Raw genomic sequence first — 22,798 nt, forward strand, 5'->3', positions numbered from 1 at the left:
GGTGGGGAGGGGAGGGGAGGGGACAGGAAGTTTGTATAACCTAGCCAGGTGGGAATCGCCTTTGCATGACTTATGCTGTTGAAAAACTAATTATTTAGAAAGTAGTACAGTGATCAAGCTGTTTAAATCTTCATTTTTCCTTTTTTTTTTTCTCCCCCTTTCAGATTTAGATAATGGGTAAGAAGTATTTTTATAATGAGTCTGAAACATGTTAACAAATAAGAAATGAAAATTTTGATATCAGTTATGTGATACCAGATTTCTCAAAAACAACTTTTTCCCTGTACATTTATATAGTTTTTGGTGACCACCCTATGCAGAGAATACCCACCAGGCTTGGTTGTAGTTCTGGGATGGTTGAATCATTTTAGAACTTGTTTTGTAACATTTCATGCTGCATCACTTTCCTTTTTTTTATCATTAAATTGTCTGTTCATTAATTGTCAAGTTACTTACTTGCAAGGGACTTGTTTCATTTGTCAATTTAGATCAATGTCGGCCGAACATGTAATGGATATTGTGTGTAGTCTTTACATATTCGATAAAATATTTCTTGACTGCCTGGCAGTGTTTAGATGCTGTAGTGAATTGGCCCTTCTTGCACTGCAGTGATGTTGGTCTTTTGATAAGCCTCCAAGTTTGGGGATTTGACAAATAATTGTGTATTTACCAGCTTACCTCTCACATTTGTTTCATCTTAAGTCCAGTTGATTGTTCTGTGCAAGAAGAGTCATTTGAATTGAACTCTTTGCTCTTTTCATTTGTAAATGCATTTTTTGCATTACAGTTTTGAGCAAATTGTTCATTTTGAAAAAATGTTTATGATGTATAATTATTCAATCTTTAGCTATCAAGTGTGCTTGTAAAGTATCTTAACTTTTCATTTGTCATACAAAATCCATTTTTGATGGGATTTCAATTTATTTTTTCTTATTTTACATCATGAAACCTTCTAAAATAGCTTCTTTTGAATTTTTTGGGGGACATTTAAACTTGAAATTTTAGGAAATTGAAATTACAGTTGAATTATGTTAACACTGATGCTGCATCATTCTATAGAAATCACATTGGGCTATATGTAAAATGAAGAAATCTTTCTAAAGAACTGTTGCTGGCATTGAAAGCAATCATGTTTTGTGCCATAGTTGTATACATGTATATAGGAATTTATTTGATTTTCTGTTTTTATTTCATTTTTAGATCTGTATGATGTCATTAAAAATGTGGAAAATTTCTTTTAGTTGTAAGGATTCATAAAGTGGAAAGTTAAATAAAACGTCATCTTAATTGTCAGATTGGTTCAGCATTCCATGGGATTAATTATCTTGGAGGACTGACTGTGATTTAGGCATGATTCAGACAACTATTTTGATTGCAGAAAAAATAAGTTGCAAATCGTTCATTTGTCTTGCTTGGTACTTTGCAACTCTATGTTGTCATTTTTTCATGCTGGAAAATGTAAAGACCTTTGAAAATAAATGGCTGTATCATATGCAAGATTTTATTGGCAAAAATGTAATCCGGTTAATGCTCTTGGGTGTTGCAGCTTATGAAATAAACTTCATTTCACATAATATTTTGGATAATGTTTGAAGTTATTTTATGATTTATTTGACACACAATGTTGATTGTTGGCGCAAAGTAGTATGAAGGTATGAAAAAATGTCCTTTATAATGTAAAGACATGGAAATATGCATTCAGATGTGTTGTCTTTATGTACATTGACTATATCAAAATAGCTGTAGTGAATTAACAGTGGTAATGTCCATTTATTGTATTGAGAATCTTTTGATAGTCATCTTACCATCCTTTACGTATAATTAAATTGAAGATACACAAGTTGGGCTTTCAAAGCCAGATTATTAGTACCCAAGTTTTGTCCTTTTTTTTTTCTTTTTTTTTTTAAGAGGAGGTGTGCTTGGCCATGTGGCATAGATTTTCTCATTTGCACCATCATGATCAATTTTGCTCGAAGGTAGATCAGTTTCTGGTCAAACTTCACAACTGATTTTAAAAAAGGAGGGAAAAAAAGCATAAAAACACCAAAGTTAGCAATCCATGTGTCCAAGCTTTTGAGCTGTAGCATTGTATTCAAATAGTGTACTATAAAGTTTGTGTGGAGAGATGTCTGATTTTCAAAAAGCACATTGTATAAATCATCAAGTAAGGTTTGGGCAGCTGAATCAAGCATTTTGTTCAAACAAGAACGGAACTCAATTTCATGTGATGTAGTAGTCATTTTATTGATGTTTTTTGAATAAAAATGTCATGCGATACGAAGTTTCTTTTGTCTGATTTCCTGTTTTGTGAAAAAAAGGCACTTACGACAGTTCAGTGAACAATTGTTTTTTTTTCAATTGTCATATCCAAAATTAAAAGGAAATATATGTAACAACAACAACAAAAAAGATTTTACTAGACACCAATTGTAATGCCAAAGTGTATTATTCTCTGCAAATGATGAGACCATATCGATTGTGATCATTAGCGTAGTAAAGCAGTATATGTTAGGAGAGATAACTCTTGAGTGACTATAAAGTATCTACTTCTGCTCTAAACAGCAGAAACCATTATCTGTATACTTCTAGAGATTTCTTGGGGTATTTTTGTACACCCTGCCATTTTGATGGGTTTCGGGGACATTATCCACGTCTTTAGAATCTTTAGACAGGTTTTACTCCAGCAGTTATAAAGTTCTTAATTTCATTATATTAAAATTTAAGGATCAAAGGTTGCATTTGAAAAAAATAATGATGCTTGTATGCATAGCATTGATGTCTTTTAAATAGTTTCTCATTATTTGTAGGACCATCAAAATATGTGATCATGAAATGAAAGAATTTTCAACATTTGTGTTTGCCAGAAAATAGGATTACCAGACATTTGATGTGAACACGTTCAAAAATTGAGCGCACCACATATTTGAGCATCCTGATTGACACATTGCCCTAATCACTGAACATTGATACTGGTCAAGTTCACTTTAAACACTGGTATTGTGCTGGTACCCTCCAATAAGTAAATGCAGATTCCATAACAAAATAAATAATAAAGACCTCTGTGACACCTACATGTCGGATACAATTGTATGTTGCCACACCTATTAGGGAAAAAAACAGTATTTTCCACATAAAATTTAAAAACAAATAGTATCTCATAATTTACTTTTGATTGTCCTCTTGTTTTTGGAACAATAGATGGTGCACTTGTCCAGTTATTGGAGTTATCATAATGTAAATTTTATTAAGTGAGACTGCTTAGGGCATTAAAATAGGAGGACTAAACATCCAAGGACAGAATTTATAGTCTACTTTCTTGATGTTAACTTGTTAATTTAGTGTTCAAATATGGAAGCAGACATACATTTGATTAACTAATCTACTTATGAGCCAAATATTTAAAAGCAATAAGATGGAATCAGAAAGGTGACTTTTTGTGTTGTTTTGATAAAGTTATACATGAAGTTTATAACTTTAAGTGGTAGCACTTCAAAATCCAAAGACTGACACATTAAAAAGTCTGTATAGGGATTTTAAGAAAATGCACCATATAACAATATTATCCTGTTCAGAATAGCGATGTAATAATATTGATATAAAATTCAGGTTATCTGGGCACAATAACATGAAGTATGAAAATGAGTAAAACATGTAGAATTTGCAAACTGTCTTGTTTTAGAAGGAAAACCTTTTATTCTAACACATAGCTATTTCAATGTATATCTACAATCTCAATCCAAGTTAACTTTTCTATTACTGCTCATTTATTATTACACAGTAACTGGAAGGCAAATACAACAAGCAAATAATGTACAATAACTTTTCTTTTTGGTACATTGCTAAGTACAGATTCAAACATTTAAAAATCGTCCAGTTGTATCCAATTAACACAAATTTGATGTTTTTGAAAAATTCGTGATAAATGTAATAGTCTTGCTAATCATCATGGAAGAAAACACGGACTAAAACATCAAGCAGTACGATCGTTGGTTAAAGCTCATTTGAAACTACACGCAAAGCTGTACGATTCAGGAAAGGTTATACTCTCATCGATTGAATACCTTAATTGGTCATTGTACACTACCATAATAACGACACCTAATTGTTTGACGCTGGTTAATTTAATTTTGACAGGTGCATCTGCCAATCACAACATTACCTTTTAAGGCGAGCCCACCTGAAGGGCGGTTTCTCGTTACACATCGTTTGAAAGGGCGCCAAGTTTTGTTTGCATTCTTTATCACGTTCAGCAAGAAGGTTCTACTTCGAAACGCATGCATATAGGGTGTTATTACGTAACATTCAGTTTCTATCGATCATTTTGTAGTTTACCCGAGCGAAATTATAATACCGTAAAAATATTTACTCAAAACGTATTCTCCTATTGCGTACAAGTGGGTTGTCTCAAAAGTCATTTTCCGAAGTTTGCATAGCTAACAGATACTTTCACTTCGTATGTAAGATGGCGTCGTAAACATCAAGAAAACCAACGCATAAGGTCATTATTATATTTCCGACACCTTAAGTCCCACGCAATTTTTGACAACTTACACTGTTTGCCTACAATGTAAATTATTTTGAGATAAATGATTGTGAATAACCCAATCAAATCGGTTGTTACAAATGATACAGCAATAATTTTGCACACGGCACTTCGAAAACCTTCACTTCCGTAAGCCAACCTTCGAACGGGCGGAGTGTGTTTCGGTGAGAATACAAACACAAGTGGATTCTTACATTTATTAGAGCAGTTTCGTTTTATAAATTTATTCCTTAGTTGGAAATTAACAAAGAGGCAACCATGAGCAAACAGTGTGCAAAGTGCACGAAAACCGTGTTTCCAGTGGAGGAACTGAAATGTTTGGACAAGGTAAGCTACTTCGGCTACCTGGACATTTAACGATGAAACTATCAATATTTGAGTAGTTGATGGATATAAACGAAAGAGTAGCATGCCATATTTTAGAAACATTGATACCGATGGAATTCGCGTATTTTGGATAATAATACCACGACAAGCATCGCATGATATGTCCGGTGTTTTCTCGGGTCACATTCCAATACAATACAACAGGTTATCATTTTGTCCTATGGCATAATTGGTTTCCACACATATGCTATTAGTCTCGAGCTACGGTCATTAACGATGTCGCTCAAGGGGATGTTCAGAACAGCTTCCGAAGAAGTTATATACAAATCCTTGCTATATAGCAATAATGATTCTTTAACTGTCTTGTTTACATTCCAATACACTATGTCATCATCTTGCATGTTTCTTTAAAGTTTCAGTACACCTTAAAACAGGATAGAGTAGCAAGTTGTCTAATTACACTAACAGGTATTATTGCAGTAAAGAGTATCTCAGAAACGGTCTACTCTAGTGGCTTGTCTTGCTTACAATGGCACACACATACTCGGATAAAAAGTGTTTTGGAATGTACGGTTGAACACACAGGGCTTAATTTATGTGCCCACCACTTCCTCACCAACAAACAAAGCAAAAAGAAATAAAAAATGAAAATAGAATAAAATTTGTTCTGTGATGCCCAACACATATTTCTGAACATAAATTGATGGGTAATAGTTTCTGACATCACAACCAGACAGTGTCTGTGAGAAAATATTACAGACTTTTGGGGGGAATTTTTAGCTGTTTATCACATAAGAAAAACACAAGTGTATATATATTATATGGTTGTAAAGAAAACTGACTTATTGTAGGCTCTTATTGGTAGGCATGCACACCTACTGATGTGTATTTATAGAAGTGCTGGCCACACTTCTGATACTTGCACTAAAGGGGAGTTTTATGTACAAGTAAGCGGTACATCACCTTTCTCTTTGTAACACCTGTAGGCAGTGTTGACGTGAATAACCTACCAACTCAGGCTCAGGCATTTTAGAGAATGACCGAATTATGTCCTTCCTGCTTTCACTACTAGATTTAGACAAAGAATAAATACATACTGAAGTCAGGCCATGTGATTTTCCCTTTTTTTTTACATTTAGTACTGGTTTGTTAAAAAAAAAAAAAAAAAACCACTTACTCAGATAAATTAATTAATCAGAAGAATTTACTTAGACTTATGTTTATTGATCAGTAGAATATCTTATTTAATAATGCTTTAAAAGCAATTAAAAATGTCCATATTAGAATACAAGCATGCAGATTAAGTCAGTTTTGTACAAGGCTTTGTGGGAGAAAACAAAATGCATCATCACTTCTTAAACTTTCTTTTACATTGAAATGCAAATCTGCATTGCCCCTTCCTTGAATTTTGCTAAAACCCATTTTCAGATAGAAAAAGAAAAAATGTTTTTATTAATTTAAGAGCACCAATACAATGTAACAATGTACCATAAGTTTTTTTTTTTTTTAATTTATTGACTGCTCTCATTAATCTTAGAGAATGTTTGAAAGACAGTCACATTATTGGCTTTTGGAGATTTTTCATAGCCAACTTTATTAAGATGTGTGTGACTGTTCCTTTACGTTTGTTTAATTGATATTGTCCTGACAGTTATAGGTACTAAGTTACAGAATATAATGTTTTGAGTTAGATAATCAAGGAGTTCATAAAAGCTGCAGCAAACAATTTGTCTCTTGGAACATCATCCTGTGTTGATTTGATGTACAAGATATTTAATCTCTGTATAAAGGTAATCATGGCATTCAGTTGACCTTTGAAAGTATGTATTTGACCCCCAAAAATGAGATTGTCTATTTCACATGTTTTTACCCTTCAGAATCTGACATGGATCAACTGTTTGAACCCCACATTCTTAAAAGATTTTCTCTGGTATTTCATCTTTATGATTGTCTACTTAAGAACCATATCAAATGTGAGTCAAGTGAACACATGTACCAGTTTTTAGTTGTAGGCCAGGCTACCTTTACTTAACCTATTTTGTTGTCCTTAAGCCTTGCTACTAATAACCACAAACATTTATAATACATCAAAATACAACGCTATTGTATATTTAGTATTACATTCAGTAAATCAGATAGTACTGGTAATTAATGGTTTATGGTCCTTGGTACATTCGGAGAACAATATGAGATCATGAAAATCTGTTACAACACTACTACTAACTGTTACTCTAAATAGATTCATCATCATGCACGGTTTTCCATAAGAGATGTTCGCCGGCCAGTTTGACCAGTTACTTTGATCATTTGGCCGCCTACACCAATCCAGTTTTGTAATAATGTTCCGTACACGACTACACGTACACGGCAGGCCAGCCTCCTACTTTCACTACACAGCCTACTACTAACAAAATTATGGAAAACCCTGATCATGGAGAGGTTGCAGAGTGGAGTCTTGTATCCTCTGATGTGCCTCAGGGATCAGTCCTAGGACGTCTTTTTTTAATGTTTATAAATGATTTTCCAGAAAATATGTGCAGTCTGAACATTTTGTTTTTTGTTTTTTTTTTTTCGGTGCAGATGACACATAATTTTAATCATTCATAACCCCAAAAGAACAAGCTGAATTGCAAAGAGAAAATTTGATATAGGCGTAACACTTGGCTAATGAAGTTTCATCCAGTTCTCCAGATAAGTGTTTACAAATACAGGTGGAGTATAACAAACCTTCATTAAAACAGAAGATAGTTATACTATAGTTAACATTATAAACATCATTTTCAGGTAGGTTAGGAGGAAATCCCAAGATAATATATTGTTTGAATTAATCATTTAAATGTTACAAAAAAATGACCTAGAAAACTTGTGTACAGTTGTGTTTGTTTAATCATGGAATAAAAAACAGTTAATCTGTTTATCAGATATTATATCAATGTCTTAGGTAGGTAATGAATATGCCTAGTATTAAATGTTTATATGTATCAACAGAGAAAGCATCAATCTACCTGAAGACAGTTACACAAGTAAAAATTTATATTCAGTGAAGTATATCATGGAGAGACCAATTCAGCCAAAACATGCTTCAGTTGTACTCGGCTAAGGAGTATGAGATCACGGAAATGTGTGCTGGTTTATTAAAACTGGGGTCAATTGACATTAGAAGGTTGTATCATCTCTTCTTAACTGCTCATGCATCACAGCTCCACAGAGAATTTCCCACGGAATAAATTTCAGGATGTTACATGCTTATATTGTATCAGAGCCTATTTCACTTTTTAAAACATGTCTTGACTGCTTTGTCTAATACAATCTTTCATATTAACCACTTGTCATTCACAAATCCTTTGATTGACATGGTGCATGTACATTCAGCTCGTTGCATTAGGTAGGCAATGATGAAATTAGGTATACTGTAATAGAATGTTAGACTGCTATCTTACCTTTTGATTGTAATTATTATGGCTGTCTTACTCTCTAGTCAACATAGCAGTAATTTTGAAAACAATTCTGTGTATTTTTTATGTATTACGTAACAAAACATATTTCTGTCTGATATGGAAATGGTATTGCAGTAGTTAGAATGTCCCTTTTGATTTGGTTTACCTGAAAATTACTTTTTTTGTCAATCATCACAGTTTCTTCTAAAAAAGAAATAAAGTATATGAGAGTCTGTCAGCCTAGATGACCAGCTAGTAGGCACATTACTCAATTGGAAGCAACTGATGCCAGTCTTGTGTAAATGGATCATCCGGTACAGCATTTCAGCTTGTATAACCTCTTAATTGGTATACATGACCAGTTTCATATGATTTATAAAGGAACTTGTCAGAAGTTTTGGTCATCCTGTGGGCATCCATGGCCACCAGGAACAGGGCTGAAGATAATACAAAGTATGTTTAATTATATACATTGTTGGAGAAAAAAAAACTGAAATTGAAATTTGTGAAGCTGTAGTGTAGGTTTCATGATAAATAAGGAAGCAGTGTATAATATAGTAGTTCTATTTTCTTCTCACACACTGTCCCAGAGTTACCTTCATGAATATCAAACCTTCACTCATATGGTAGCTGCCCATATGATCACAATTGATTACTGTGTTAGTTTTGGAATGAGTAAAAGGTCATTTACAATTATTTTATAAACTAATTAATGCTAAAAGACTGCTATGATATATGGGTTTTTGGTCTCATAAACTGTACATAGTAGAAAACTAACTCATAAATATTTATTATGAAAATAGAAAGGAAATTTAAATGCTTACTAGTTATTTTGTGTTTATTACTGATACAAAAAGCAATGATCTTGTTTTTAAAAGATGATTTTACTGGATAAAATATTTAATTTGTTTTATGTGATCGTTTGATTTTTTTATTGAAAATCTCAATATTGTATTTAGAGCTATGACTACAAAAAAACATTACTGAAGATTAGTTCATTGTGAACAAACAATGGAATATCACATAATGGTCATCAGATGTGTCATAAATGTCTTGTTAAAGACATGTGTTAATAGTAACACAACTCCTTTGGTAGCCTGGTGACTTGTCACAGGTTTGCTTTACCAATTTGTAACATGTATGCAGAAAGCTGTAAGTCTGTACTTAGAACCAACTTTCTTGTGAAATTATTAATATGCATTTTGGATGATACCTGCTTGATTGACTTGTTTATGGTGATAATCATGATGTCTGAATTGGCAATACAAGACGATCGCTACATGAATATTGTGCTGATTGTTTTCCTGTGATTGATTAGTGCAGAAAGTAGTCACACTGAAGTCAATTGTTTCCACTTGTTTTTGCCAACTGTCATTTTCAGACCCAGAATTAGGTATTGATCAGCTAAGCTGATCAGGAACAGCTGTACCACCAGCTTCTGTACAATGTAGTCTTGCTGTTCAGGTGCTCTGTACTGGAGGGAACTCCTGTTTGATTATTAGCTAGTTTGTGTTCTTCAACTGATTATGTTGAAATTAAACCATGTTTTACAATCAATACTAATATATAGTTTTCAGATGTTGTCTTGCTTTTGGTCACTCAAACATTTGTCCGTCCATTGGTACAGGCCAAAGGAGATTCCTTCACATTGAGTGGAAAACAATGACCTGACCACTGAGTAACCTTTTATAACTGGCACCAAGTAGTGACTGCAAAATGAGACCTGCATTTCAGTTAAGGTCCTTAGAACATGCATATGTAAATATACATTAAAACATCCTGTCACTGGAGAGACTCAGCTGGAAACTGCTGACTTGAAGTGTCTGCATTTTAAGGGCTAGAAAGCAGTTCAATCAGTATGTTCTTTAGGTTTTAATCTGAATGCAACAGGAAACAAAAAGGGTTTACCTATAGAAAATTCAGAGCACAGTGAACTATCTGTATCAATAAAATGATGGATCTTCTCTGCTATTCATTGGATTTCACAATGACAGATTGCACAATGACAGTTTCATGGACATTGGAGTTTGAAGACTGCACACCATCACTTTTTAAAGTAGACAATACCTTTCTACAATCAATGGATGTCCTTTTAAAGTCTAGAAAAGGAATGTTTCATGATCTCTGAGCAACATACTTTACTATTGAAATATCATTTAGATATTATAACTTATAGATGTAACTAAATTTACTGCGAAAAGTTAAGAAGGAAATATAGGGATATAAATTATTTAAAAATAATTCAAAAGACTTTTGATATTTTTTCAAATTTTCAGAAATATTCAATATTGAAACTTTCCTCACTTAGTTTACAAGTCAGTGCAAGAAAAAAACTTGGCTTCAATTTTTTGGCCTCATTTCTAAGGGATTTTGATTGAAGTTGTGTTTTAAAATGAAGGATATTCTTCATTTGTTCTATTATTCCTCTGACTGCTTTCCCATCTTCTAGTTTAAACTAGACATCCCGGCCAAGGCAGTTTAATCTTAGGATCTCTTTTATGATAAAGCAAGAACATAAGCAGTATGTCTTCTATATACATATATATATCCCTGGCTGGTTTGTAAATGCACACAATGATAACTAAGTGTAGACTTCAGATGTATTGTTTGTCTCTTTTCTTCTTCCTAACACCCCACTTAAATTGAGTCAAATATATCACTTTTAGTCTAAATCTAACTTTAAAGTATCTTCAGAGGTTATGACCAAAACAGTTGGAGGGTTGATATGTTCCTATACATTACCTGTACGTGCTGTAGGCATAGTTAAAATTATCCTTGTTAGCAATCTAGTGTTTTTATTTCCTATGGATTGGGTCAAACCTCACAGGCATTTAAGACCATTAAATCTCGGTCAAGGACTAACATCAGCGTTTGAGGGTCATGGTCTCTGTTATTATTATTATTTCTTTTTTTTAGAAAGTCCTTGTCAACATTCTAGCAGTGTTATTCCTTGGGGATTTTGGTCCAACTTTACAGACTTCCCCATTTTTGCTATCTTTATTACACATAACTCTTTGTTTAATTGCAAGGGAGTTTTATATCACTTGTAATGCATTGTTGAGTAAGCAGACTAAATTACTTTATTACATTTTATTTGGTATCATGTGACCAGGAGAGGTTTCATTGTACTTTATCAAGGTTATGATATTTCAGTGTGATTGCACTATTTCAGCTCCCTTGAATGGCTCCACCATCTGTGGACAAAGTCTTGGTATGAATTTGACTTTTGATTAAGCAAATTATTATCGAGTTATATTAAAGAAGCATTTAACTGTGACTAAAGTATAGATGTGTGTAGAGTAGTTTTTCATTAAGTGTATACACAGAAAATATGGTTAAGATCAAGAAAATTGTAAATAGTGAAATCAGACAGGGTTTAGTCAGAAAGCTTTTTTTTCTGTTAATGTTTCACTCTTGCAGACCTGACATGTTCGTAAGATTGTGTGTCAACAGACTGCTGACAACATGATACACACCAGATGTTTAAACCAGCCAATGTAATTATGAATGAGCAAATTTGTAACTTGTTTGTAGTGTTTTTAAATTTTAAACCATACACATTGTGTCATTTCAACAAAACACCACCTAAAATATAGTTTTGATTGACATATAGAAATGGCTCGAGTGACCTGAAATTATTATAAGAATTTTTTTTTTCTGTCAATGACTTTTGAATTATGTCACTGATATCAATAATGATGACCATTGTATTATGTTGTATTAGTGCAGTTTAAACCCCTACATGATAATCTTATCTGTTATTGTATGTCAGCCTTCCTTCTCTCGGGTCAGAGCCCCTGTGGAATGTCTATATATACACTGTACTGGGGTATTTCTATCTTTTACTATATCTCCTGTTTCAACAGTTTTGTGTTTTTCTTTATTATAGGATTCCTTTAATTGTTAAATATGAATATAAACCAGGTAGTATCTTTTTTTATCTTTTTTTAACACAAAGCTTACTGTACAGTATGACTGGTTTAGAATATATTATTGAAACCCTGTTTCCCCAGCATGATGATTCTATATGTAGCATCAGGCACCAAACCTTTTACCCATGCATAAGGGCATATATAGAGATATGTATTGGTTTCATTTTATGTATGTTATTGTTTGTTGTGTGACATTTGCTTTTCAAAAAACACATGACCATGATACATGTTTTGATATATTTTTAGATTGAATGCAGTGCTGTTGCAATTACTTACAAAAAAAATTACAGTACAAAGCATCTCTGTTTAGAGTTAATGGAAGATTTTAAATATTTTCTATCAGTAGGCAAATGTAGTAGGGTTTATATTACATTTATTTGACCATAAATGAATTTCCATTTCATCTGAATGTTTATCAGTCTATTGATATGCTTTTCCATGTCATTCTCTTAGTCAGCATGCACTTGGCTACATAATACCTGGTAGTAATTACAAGTTTGTACATTAAGTAAGTGGTTTGGCTGGAAGTCGAGGTCACAGACCATTCTGAGCTGTTGAGGTTGTTTCCATAGGCAGGTCACTTAATGCCCAAATTGCTTTTGATAGTACAAGGATGTGGGTGGCTGGTTTCTTGTACATTGCTCAATAAGATAGCCATCACCTTCAGCAAGGAGACCCCCGTCTGAAAACGAGTTGGAAGTTCACTGGCAATTTATATGACAAACAAACTTCATTACCAGTTCATGTGATGTCACAATAGGTCATATTACACCAGTGTTTTGCTAAAAAAATTGACATGTGTTACTTGATAGAATAACATCTCAATTTTATGATCAAATGAAAACTTGCTCTGTTTAAGACAGTTTTGGATGGATGCACCAACATAAACTTTCCCTGGATGAGTAAACCTGAATACCATGGAGTACCAGCATATTAGTTGTAAAACATGTAGACAGGAAACAGGCCTCTTCAGCCACACTGGCTACATCTGTCCTGAATTTGAGATAAATATAGATATGTCTCTGATGGAGGGTCTCTGTAGGTACATAATATACTAATTGAAAAAAAAAGAAACCCTCATTGCTGCTCCGTTTGTATTGTCTTACCTGTTATCAAATACTTTTCGTAATTTTTTCATTAGTTATTGTATTGACTATAACTAGTTACAGGGGTATCATTTACACTTATGGAGCTAATATGAAACACATTCTGTTTGCAGTACAGGACCTTACCCTTTGTTGTACCTACTATCACACACAACCTACATGTAATTTCATACAGGCTTGAAATATTTGTATTGCTTTATAATTGACATACAAAGGAAAAGATTGTCATAAGTTCTAATGTATTCAATATGAGAAGTGAAAGGAAACAACAGAATTGCATCTACTGTCCACCAATCATTAGAGGAAACAACACTACTTCCTAAGTAATAGTTTTACAGATTATACCTTTAATCCTATCTTGTTGATCATGCACCCAACCAAAGAAAGTTACACAAGGTGTCCTCTCACCAATAAAGTTTGTTGTACCTTTGGCTGTTCTCTGCTTGACCTTGAAGTGAGCAGTAAAGGGCTATTTCATAATGTGACCAGGTGGGTCAGTGTCTGTTGGTAATACCATTTGAGTGTGATGGCACAATAGAAGTGCCCTTTGAGTCAAGCTCTATTTTTCATTAACACTTTCTAAATGACCGTTAATAAGAAATAATCAACATGCATTTTGATCAAGGTTGCTCCATTTTCTATAATCAAAAAGTTTCGGTGGAAAGTTACAAGGCGTAGTGATTGTAATACTTGGGTAGGTGGACTAATATATATGTGTATATATATTCCAATTTACCCTTATTCACAATCTTATAATATCTGAAATAGAAATGAATTTTAATGAGTTTTAAAATCTTATAAAAATAAAAGAATTTTAATGATCAGTAATGCATAAATAATTATTCAAAATCATGTCCATGGTCTTATTGGCTTAAGCCTTGCATTGGATGTGACATAAATTCCTATAATATGTTGACTACTTGTTGGGTAATCCACTTAACATAACTAGTAACTGCTGCTTTTATATGATATTGAGATATGACAGAACGGGATTACTATACTATGACGTGTCCGTCTGTTCCTGTTTTGAAGGTTTTACTTTGTCAAGGCCAGGCATGAACCAATTATATATCTCTCCTTACAGTAAATTCCTTTCTAATGTTATCATTGTTTCTGATGAGTGCCTGTACCACATCTGTACTGCACAAATAAAGGCATATTTGTTGGTAAGCTGTTTAGTATTTGAAGCAGCTACTTCAGTGTGCTGACTCCGCTTAGTGAAATAAACATCAGTATCATACACGTTTTTACATACACATTTAAATGCTGTTTTATGTGGTGTTGTTAACATTGGGATAGGCAGAACGTGATTGTACACAGGTACAAGGCTGTTTCCATAGTAAAATGAATATAATCACTTAAATAGATGTTTCAAATAGAGGTAAAAAAGAGGAGAACAGTTAGTAAAAAGATTAAGAACCAAGACATCGGATTTCAACAAATTTGGTTCCCTAAGGTCACTAACGGTGATCATGCTGTTGATAAACAACATATATTTTCAAAAAACCTCCTCCAGATACAATTTACAAATAATAAAACAGTCCACAGCATTAGAAAATTCAAAGTGTTATAAATATCATTGTCATACAAGGATATTAATGTATTCCACACTTTCTGTTTGGCTGGAACAAGTGTCACATGATCTCGATGAAAAAGTCTTATTGCTTCACAGGGGAAAATGTTTTTTTTTAATTAGTGACTGGTTGTTTCTAAAAGTAACTTTTACCATGCGTGAAAGCAAAAGGGAAAATTGCAGACATTATAACATCAGTATACTTTGTTTGTGGCATTAATGTGATATAAAAGTATGCTGTGTATTGTATTGTAATATTTTAATTTGATGATGAATTTAATCACTTACTACATGTCACAGATTTTTATATTGTGGTTACCATGATTTCATGAGATCAAAATTAAAACTAACTCAACTGAAAATCTTCTGTTTTGGGTAAGGTATATTATATAGAAAGGAGTTTTGGTGACTAACTGTGGTATTTACCACTGGTACTCACTCTACACATGTGTGGGTGTGGAAGTTTATATATATAGGTTCACTGTAACTATTTTTGTCTGTTGAAACAAGAATTTTGCTACAATTTCCACTCCTCACAAATTCTCTTACAGTTCTGTCAGTGGTTACTGTAGCACCTCTTACAAGTCTCTTGTTTATTAGCAGCGATGTATCACACATGATTAAGTCTTGAAGAATTGTGGCTCGTTTAGCTCAAAAGCTTTATATAAAAAGTACTGGACTTATTTATAATATTGATAGAATCATTACGCAATTTAACATTGATGAAATTAAAGTCATTAGATTTTGCTCAAAGTGAAGGTAATCAATTTCACAGATAAACAGATTTCTTTCATGAAATGTTGAACATAGAGTGGGAGGGACAAATCCTCACAAGTTGTTGTCACGATTCTATTTAATCTTTAACATTTCGAAGTTGTAAGTTCATACTCTTGAAAATGTCCATCCTAGCTATAATCCACAGCCAATGTAACTTCTAGCAGATAACTTATCACCCTAAATCTTACACAACACAGGTCTATCATTACTGACTGGCAAAAGTGAATTCATGATCATATACAGCTTTCTGAATGTGTTCCAGCCTTGAAGAACTGAAACACTGATAAAAGTGAAATATTACATCCAAGCAGCTTTATTGGAATGCCACAGACTTCCCCATGCATGTCAGATTGCTTTGTAGTTCAGTGTCTTCTGATCTAGAAATGTTCAGTAATGTTCTGGTGAGTGTTTCTAGAATTTACAGTGGCAGTTTGTTTTAAACTTGTGTTCATGCTAGCTTTCTCTTAACTGGATACTGATTTAGGTGGCTAAAAGTACTACAAGAGCTATCATGAGCTACCACTGATAGAAATGCCTATCTCTGACATTTCATGCATACCTGGAATATTCGCAATTATTCAATAGAATTGTTCATGTAAGATCACAAAATTATACAGCCTCTCCTACAGAGAATAACAGTAATACCAGTCAGAAATTGGTTAACCATGGTAATGTAAATTCTGTGTCAGATTAGTAAGGTGACATCAGATTATCAATGGACAGTGATAGAACATTTGTTTGAATTTCTACTGAAACTGTAATAGATGTGGATGTGCCTACCTCGTATAATACTCTGGATTAATATGCTTTAGGACAGAAAAGACATCTGAACATCTCAGTTTTGAATATACACTACAAAGTATGATAACCAAACACAATCAATATTTTTGTAGAGACCTAGAGGCAAATAGCAGGCAGAAAATGATGGATTGAATAATGTTTGAAAAGCTGTTTACAATGATGCACAGTCTGTTATCAAAATTACATTATCATATGCAGATAATTAATATATGACCAAAAAACATGAAAATATTAAACTTAATACATTTTGAAAGCATATTTATTAGTCAAAAGCATCCTAGCTTATTTTAGCCATGTCTTATTTTGCCATAAATGAGCAGAAATGTAAAAAGTATGTTCAAATCCTTTTTTTTTTTCAAATTTGCCTATTCAGTATTTACCTCAAAATCTAATTGTGGAAATAGCAAAAGTTGAGGATAGACATGTACCAGACGAAAAAAAAAGAGTGGTACAAAGTATTTACTGATATTATGTCATATTCTATTACATCATATTGCCATAATGTATTTATTAAGGTGCTGTTACTGTGGTAGATGATGCTCATTGCTTGTTATGTCATTCTGACATAGTGATTGTGTGACATGATACATTCACCTAGACGTCAGGGGTTGGAAGTGGGTACACATGACTCCTCCAATATTAACACCCCTTGCACACCTCCATCTGGGCTAACAAGAGTGATCCGAGGGATATTCAGCACAAGTTAGGATTCATTGGATGCTTTTGATGAGAATTACACAAAATCATATACTTTAGTTCCTATGGAATCATACTCCACAATTTACCATTTAGATCAACATATGATATACAATTTGTGGAAATGCATTACAGATCTGGCTAGATTGATTTGCAATCATTTGTGTGGCCCTGATTGGGTCATGTCAGGTTTGCATTGTTATAATCTGAACAGAATATTGGTGAAAAGAGTTCTTGTTGAAGCAGTCACTATAACCTTTTGAAGTATATATAGAAATTTCATCTGAAAAGGAATCCATTTATATGATATCAAGTGCAAACTTTGGTGAAGTTAAATATTTGACAACAAACCTAATTGAAAATATGTCTTGAGATGTCTGGTACTGTATCATTGAAAAATACTTTTCATTACATTATACTCATAAAAGTGTATATGAACCTCACTGCTACAGATACAGTATCAAACACTTGTGAAAGTGAAAATTAGGCGATATAATTGTACACAATTGTTACAGTAGCTTCTGTGCTATTACTTGCTTTTTGATGTTTGTGTAAAATTGTCACTGTTGGCTCTGTGATATCAGCTGGAATGGTGTAGATACTATTAGAAAGCACTCCCTGTCTGATCCATATCATTGTCATGTAACCTGCTTTTACTGAACTGACTAAGACCTCATACTAGAAAGACTGGCCTAACATGTGATCATAGTAATTGTGGCCACATGTCTGGAACGATCATATCCCACATATTGTTGGTGGTTAATCAAAGGTACATGCAATGTATGTGCTGTTCAGCATGGTGGTAGTATTTTTTTCTTTCTCCCTCTCCTCTTTGGATTTTACAAAATATATGTTATGAAAAATTGAAAACTGCTTTTATTGCCTTGACTGGTATTGAGACAGATGAAAGAAAAATAAACTGTGCATGTGTTGAATTTTCAATATTGTACTTTCAGTTGTAATACACTAGCTTTTACTCTAGATATTGACCTTCTGTGATCAGGAAAGAAGATAACTGTTAAGTGTTTGAATTATGAACGGAAAATTCTTCAGAATATGAAAATAAATAAAAGGATATGTTTCCTGTTAAGTAAGTTCTACTTAAAGCAGCTGTCCTGGATATTTAACCAATTAAATTGTTTCTCTGTAAGAAACACTTGGTGCATAATCTATGAGAAATGAAAGTCCTCTTTCCTACAAAAGCAAATTTTTGTGATTGCTTGGAAGATGGAAAGTTTTCAAGGTATTTCCTCTACCTTGTGTTACTTAAGGAGTTCTTATTGTCTTATCATTTTAGGATGTGACATTTAGTACAGATATCCAGCACAGTATATAATAAGTACCCTAACATATATCGAGATAAGTTAATAGGTGCACTCCCGGGATAAACAAGTTGAGCATGTGGTGAAAATTAAACCATTGAATCTGCAGCACTTGGTGGACAGATGCATCATATTTAAACAATTATCTTAACTAACAAAATGATGAAAGCAAAAAAATTTCAACAACTTCCATGAGAAACAAACCTTCTGTGGCTTAGTCTATTATTTTACTGTTTTATGTTAAACTGTGATTGACTGTTGTGTAAAAGCAACAATTACCTAATCAAATTAAGTTAATGTTTTTGTCAGTTATGTCTCATGGGAAATGAAGGCTGTATTTCAGAACCATTCAGAGTCAAAATTTGGTTAAAATTTTCTGAGCATGAAAATTGTTGAGAATTTGGAAGACACTTAATGTCTCAGTTTTAAGAAACTAACTAGTGAATTATTGGATAGCATTTAATTGGCTCCTTTGGATTAGTCAGGTGATGCAAGATTAAACTGTGTATTGTAGTATCTGGTTTGATATCTGTACAAACTTGTAGATGAAGGTACAGTAGATGTGAATCTATTGATGGTTAGATGAATGTTGATTCAACACTGAAGATAATTGTCATTTAATTTTATTAGGAATATAGGCAACTGCTACTGTTTTGTAAAAGGAAAGAAAATTTTGACCAACATACCTTTTTTGTGAAATCTAAACTTCTTCACTGCTTGCACCTTGTTTAGAAATAAACAAGTGATGTTCTGTATTGACAGACTCCTTCATGCAGGGACAGTTAATGAAACAGCAGGTGTCAATTAAATTTAGAGAAAATTAGCCTGGTGTGAGTTGATTAGGCCATAAACTGGAGTCCTCAACACTGATTACATTGCTGAATCTTTTTTGAAGACAAAGCCAGCTTGGTATTATGATTTTTTATAAAGTTGCTAGTTTTTAGAAGAATGGATAATATACAGTAATGAATGATTATATAGTAATATCACGAGCTACATAACATGATATTTTTAGACGAAAGTAAATCATACTCCTACATCTGTACCGGTATATTTTGTCCTGAAATATGATTGTCATTGGATTAAGATGCCAGTCTTAATACTCTCGGCTAGGGAGATATCTTTCACTCAATTCGTTTAGCATAAAGCCAGCATAAATTGCCAGAGGTCCCAGGTTTGAATCCTAGCAGAGGCTTTGAAATAGATGCAATGACCAGTAGTAGATCTTTTACGCTTGGAAATGTCAAAGAACACGATAATTTTGTTGTTAAAATGCAGGAAAAATTGGAGAGGAATGGAACAGTTATGATCAGTAAATGATAGCTCTTTGAATAGAACGGTAAAATCAAAATGAAAGACATTTTTTAAATTCAAGTTTATATTTTTTCTCTTAGAAATTTTATTTTGACCAGAAAGACATCTGATTATTAAAAATATAGTATAAATAGATGAGATATCAAAGTACATATAATTAAAATGTCAGTGTAGAATTTAGTTTGATGTGAATCAACAATCCTGGTATAAGTTATATGTTTTGAAGAAATTGACGGTGTTAAAAGATCACACTTGAATAGGCACATTAGTCTCGGTATGCTCATTAAGATTTTAACGTCACACCTGGTCATTTACCTTGAGAAAAAATACTGTCATCAGCAGTTTGACATGTTATATAGGTAAACTTTTTCTCTACCAGGTAGATGGGTTTTTTACACCTTTGTATACCATGATGAAGAAAACATGCCAACCACAAACCTCAATTTCAATAAGTTTTATTAGATTTGTGTGTAAACTAAAGGTAACAGGCAGTTGACAATCCCTCTTGTGTTTGTACCTGTCCAATGTATGTAGGTTACCTGGTGTACTGTGTAATGTAAGGACTTGAAACACTTGTTTGTTGTTTGTTCCTGTCCAGATTTAGGTTATCTACAGTGAAAGTTCTTATAATCAGATGATCAGGATACTGTCAAACACTGACGCTTAAGGTGTGTGTATGTTTATATACTGAAGAGGTCAAACTACACATTCTAAACATTCCTACTACACACAGGTAGGCTCTCAACACTTTACTATCATAACAAGGTTGACCGTCTTATCTACCTGTCCATTTATGATTGATTGAGATTTTAATCAGTCAGATTTTAATGGCCATCTGGCCAACTTGAAATATTAAAGGCCTGAAATTGTCTTCACCTTGTGATATATTGGTACATGTAGTAATGTCAGAAAATTGTTAATTCAGTACAATGTTAGAAAATGCCCAGACTGAAAGTTACTTCTACTAATTATAGAGACATATTGAAATAGTAGAAAACATAGCCAAGGCATGTAATTATTATGCTATCAGTTGGCACTTTCCATAGCTTCCTCATACTTCTTAATCATGGTCATTTACATTCAACTATACTCTCCATTCAATAGGTACATTTACTCAAAGGTCAATGGACCTTGGCCAATCTTTAAAATAACCAAATTTTAACTAGTCATAAACTCTTTGCAATTCAAGGTCAGTGAGTGAGAAGTGTAGCTCCAATAAAAATAGGTATGCAGATTTCACATAAATATTGACATAACTCTTTAAATGACTTTGAACCTTCAATTCTATAAATGTACACAAAGAGGAAATGGTTAAATACGTAAACACAATATAACTGGTTACTTTCATAGGGCAATGATTTTGCTTATTTACAGGGCATGTGTATTTGATTGCAAAGATTTGATTGAACTGTATAGGCTGCTAATGAAAACTTACAATTGAAGAGCTGGGTACATTTACTTCAATCAGTAGAGACTGTAAAACGTAGCTTACAACATCCAGCTTAGTGTTAGTTTTAGATTGTTCCATATACAGAATTTGAACATTTCAGTCAAAATAAGTGACCTTTTCAATCCTAAGGAAGGTCTGTATTTTACACTAACGGCACCACAATAAAGAAAATCATCGAACAGAGGCTTATACCTTGTAAGTAGATGTGTTCTGTGATGCTGAAGCCAAACCTGCTAATTATTGACTTATCCTTGTAGCTGAACATCCGTTGTTAAAAAGGGACTAGATTCATGTTTTAAAAAGTCAAATACAGGTTTGGATGTACAAATTGGTAGGAAGAATCATTAAGTACCGTTATGGTTATAAAGAAGGAACACCACGATCTTTAGGCCGGGGTAAAAGAATGTTAAAAGGCCACTTGGAGTCCATTTGTAGCTAATCATGAATGAGTCTGCTAGCATTTTTCAGAAGGAAAAATTGAGAAGAAAAATGTAGGATTTCAAATACTAGATGTCAGTACTTTTGACAATACTTAAAAGTTGCTCTTGTATGAATCAAGATGGCATCTCACTTAACCTATCAACATTTATTTGTTCAGTTGTAAATTTATTTTTAAGCATCTTGTGTCATTTATTTGATTGTAAAATTTTGATAAATGCCACAGACACGTTTTATAATCATATAAATTAAGTTGATGAAGTTAAGCCCTATGGATATTATATTGATAAATTGAATTGATGACAGCAGTAATCCCCCATCACTCCCCCTCCTCCCTTTTTTATGTGCAAAAATTACATGAACAATTAATGAATACCGAGTGCCAACAAAATATTGGGATGGAAATTTGTATATGAACAGCTGTATGAAAAGTGATGAAATTCAGCAATAAACATAGCTGGATACAGTAGAACTCAGTAATATATTTTATGATAAAGCAGGATAATGATATCCCATACACACTTTTATTTATGAATTATAAAATTCAGTCCAAACTTCAATACAACAAAAGGCAATCTTGTCTTGACAGTGAAAGTAATGGAAAAGATAACATTGGCTTCAAAACTTTCTTCCAGATAAAATGTAAGTTTAGGTGCTCATTAGGGCACAGGGTTTTAATTACAGGCAGTTAGAGGTGTCCTTAGATTACCTCTACTTGGTTACCCCGAGTTTGCTGAGTCTGGGAGTGATCTCCATTTGGCGTGTGCCATATTGGCCCACATCACCCAAAGATGAACCAACTTGGCTTGACTACAGTAGTGATTTATCAATTACAGATAAAAACCTGAAGGATATGTATAGACTATAGCCCTGTACGTGGATGAGAAATGCTTAGGTGAATAGACTTAAAAAACACTGAATTGCATAAAAAGGATATTTGCAACTTGATCCGAGTAATTCTGTTTTTGAAGACAAAAAATAAATTAGATTTTTTTTTTAATAAAACATGATGTGCCAATAGAAACACTCTAAAGTTTAGAAGTAGGAATTCAAAGATTTCCAAGGTCAAGGTGAAACTGATT

General features: G+C 33.2%; 1 protein-coding gene across 1 annotated transcript in view; it reads left to right on the forward strand.

The window, feature by feature from the left end:
- Positions 1–4,664: 4,664 nt before the first annotated feature.
- Positions 4,665–22,798, forward strand: part of LOC132556770 (LIM and SH3 domain protein F42H10.3-like) — a 59,327-nt gene continuing 41,193 nt past the window's right edge. Inside the window, exon 1 of the mRNA XM_060221212.1 lies at positions 4,665–4,870. Coding sequence (XP_060077195.1) covers positions 4,802–4,870 — 69 coding nt within the window. The 5' untranslated portion in view covers positions 4,665–4,801. The remainder of the gene's footprint in view (positions 4,871–22,798) is intronic.

This window comes from Ylistrum balloti, unplaced genomic scaffold, assembly GCF_031769215.1.
Source record: "Ylistrum balloti isolate Yb309-2 unplaced genomic scaffold, AGI_CSIRO_Ybal_v1 Utg370590, whole genome shotgun sequence".
NCBI lineage: Eukaryota > Metazoa > Mollusca > Bivalvia > Pectinida > Pectinidae > Ylistrum > Ylistrum balloti.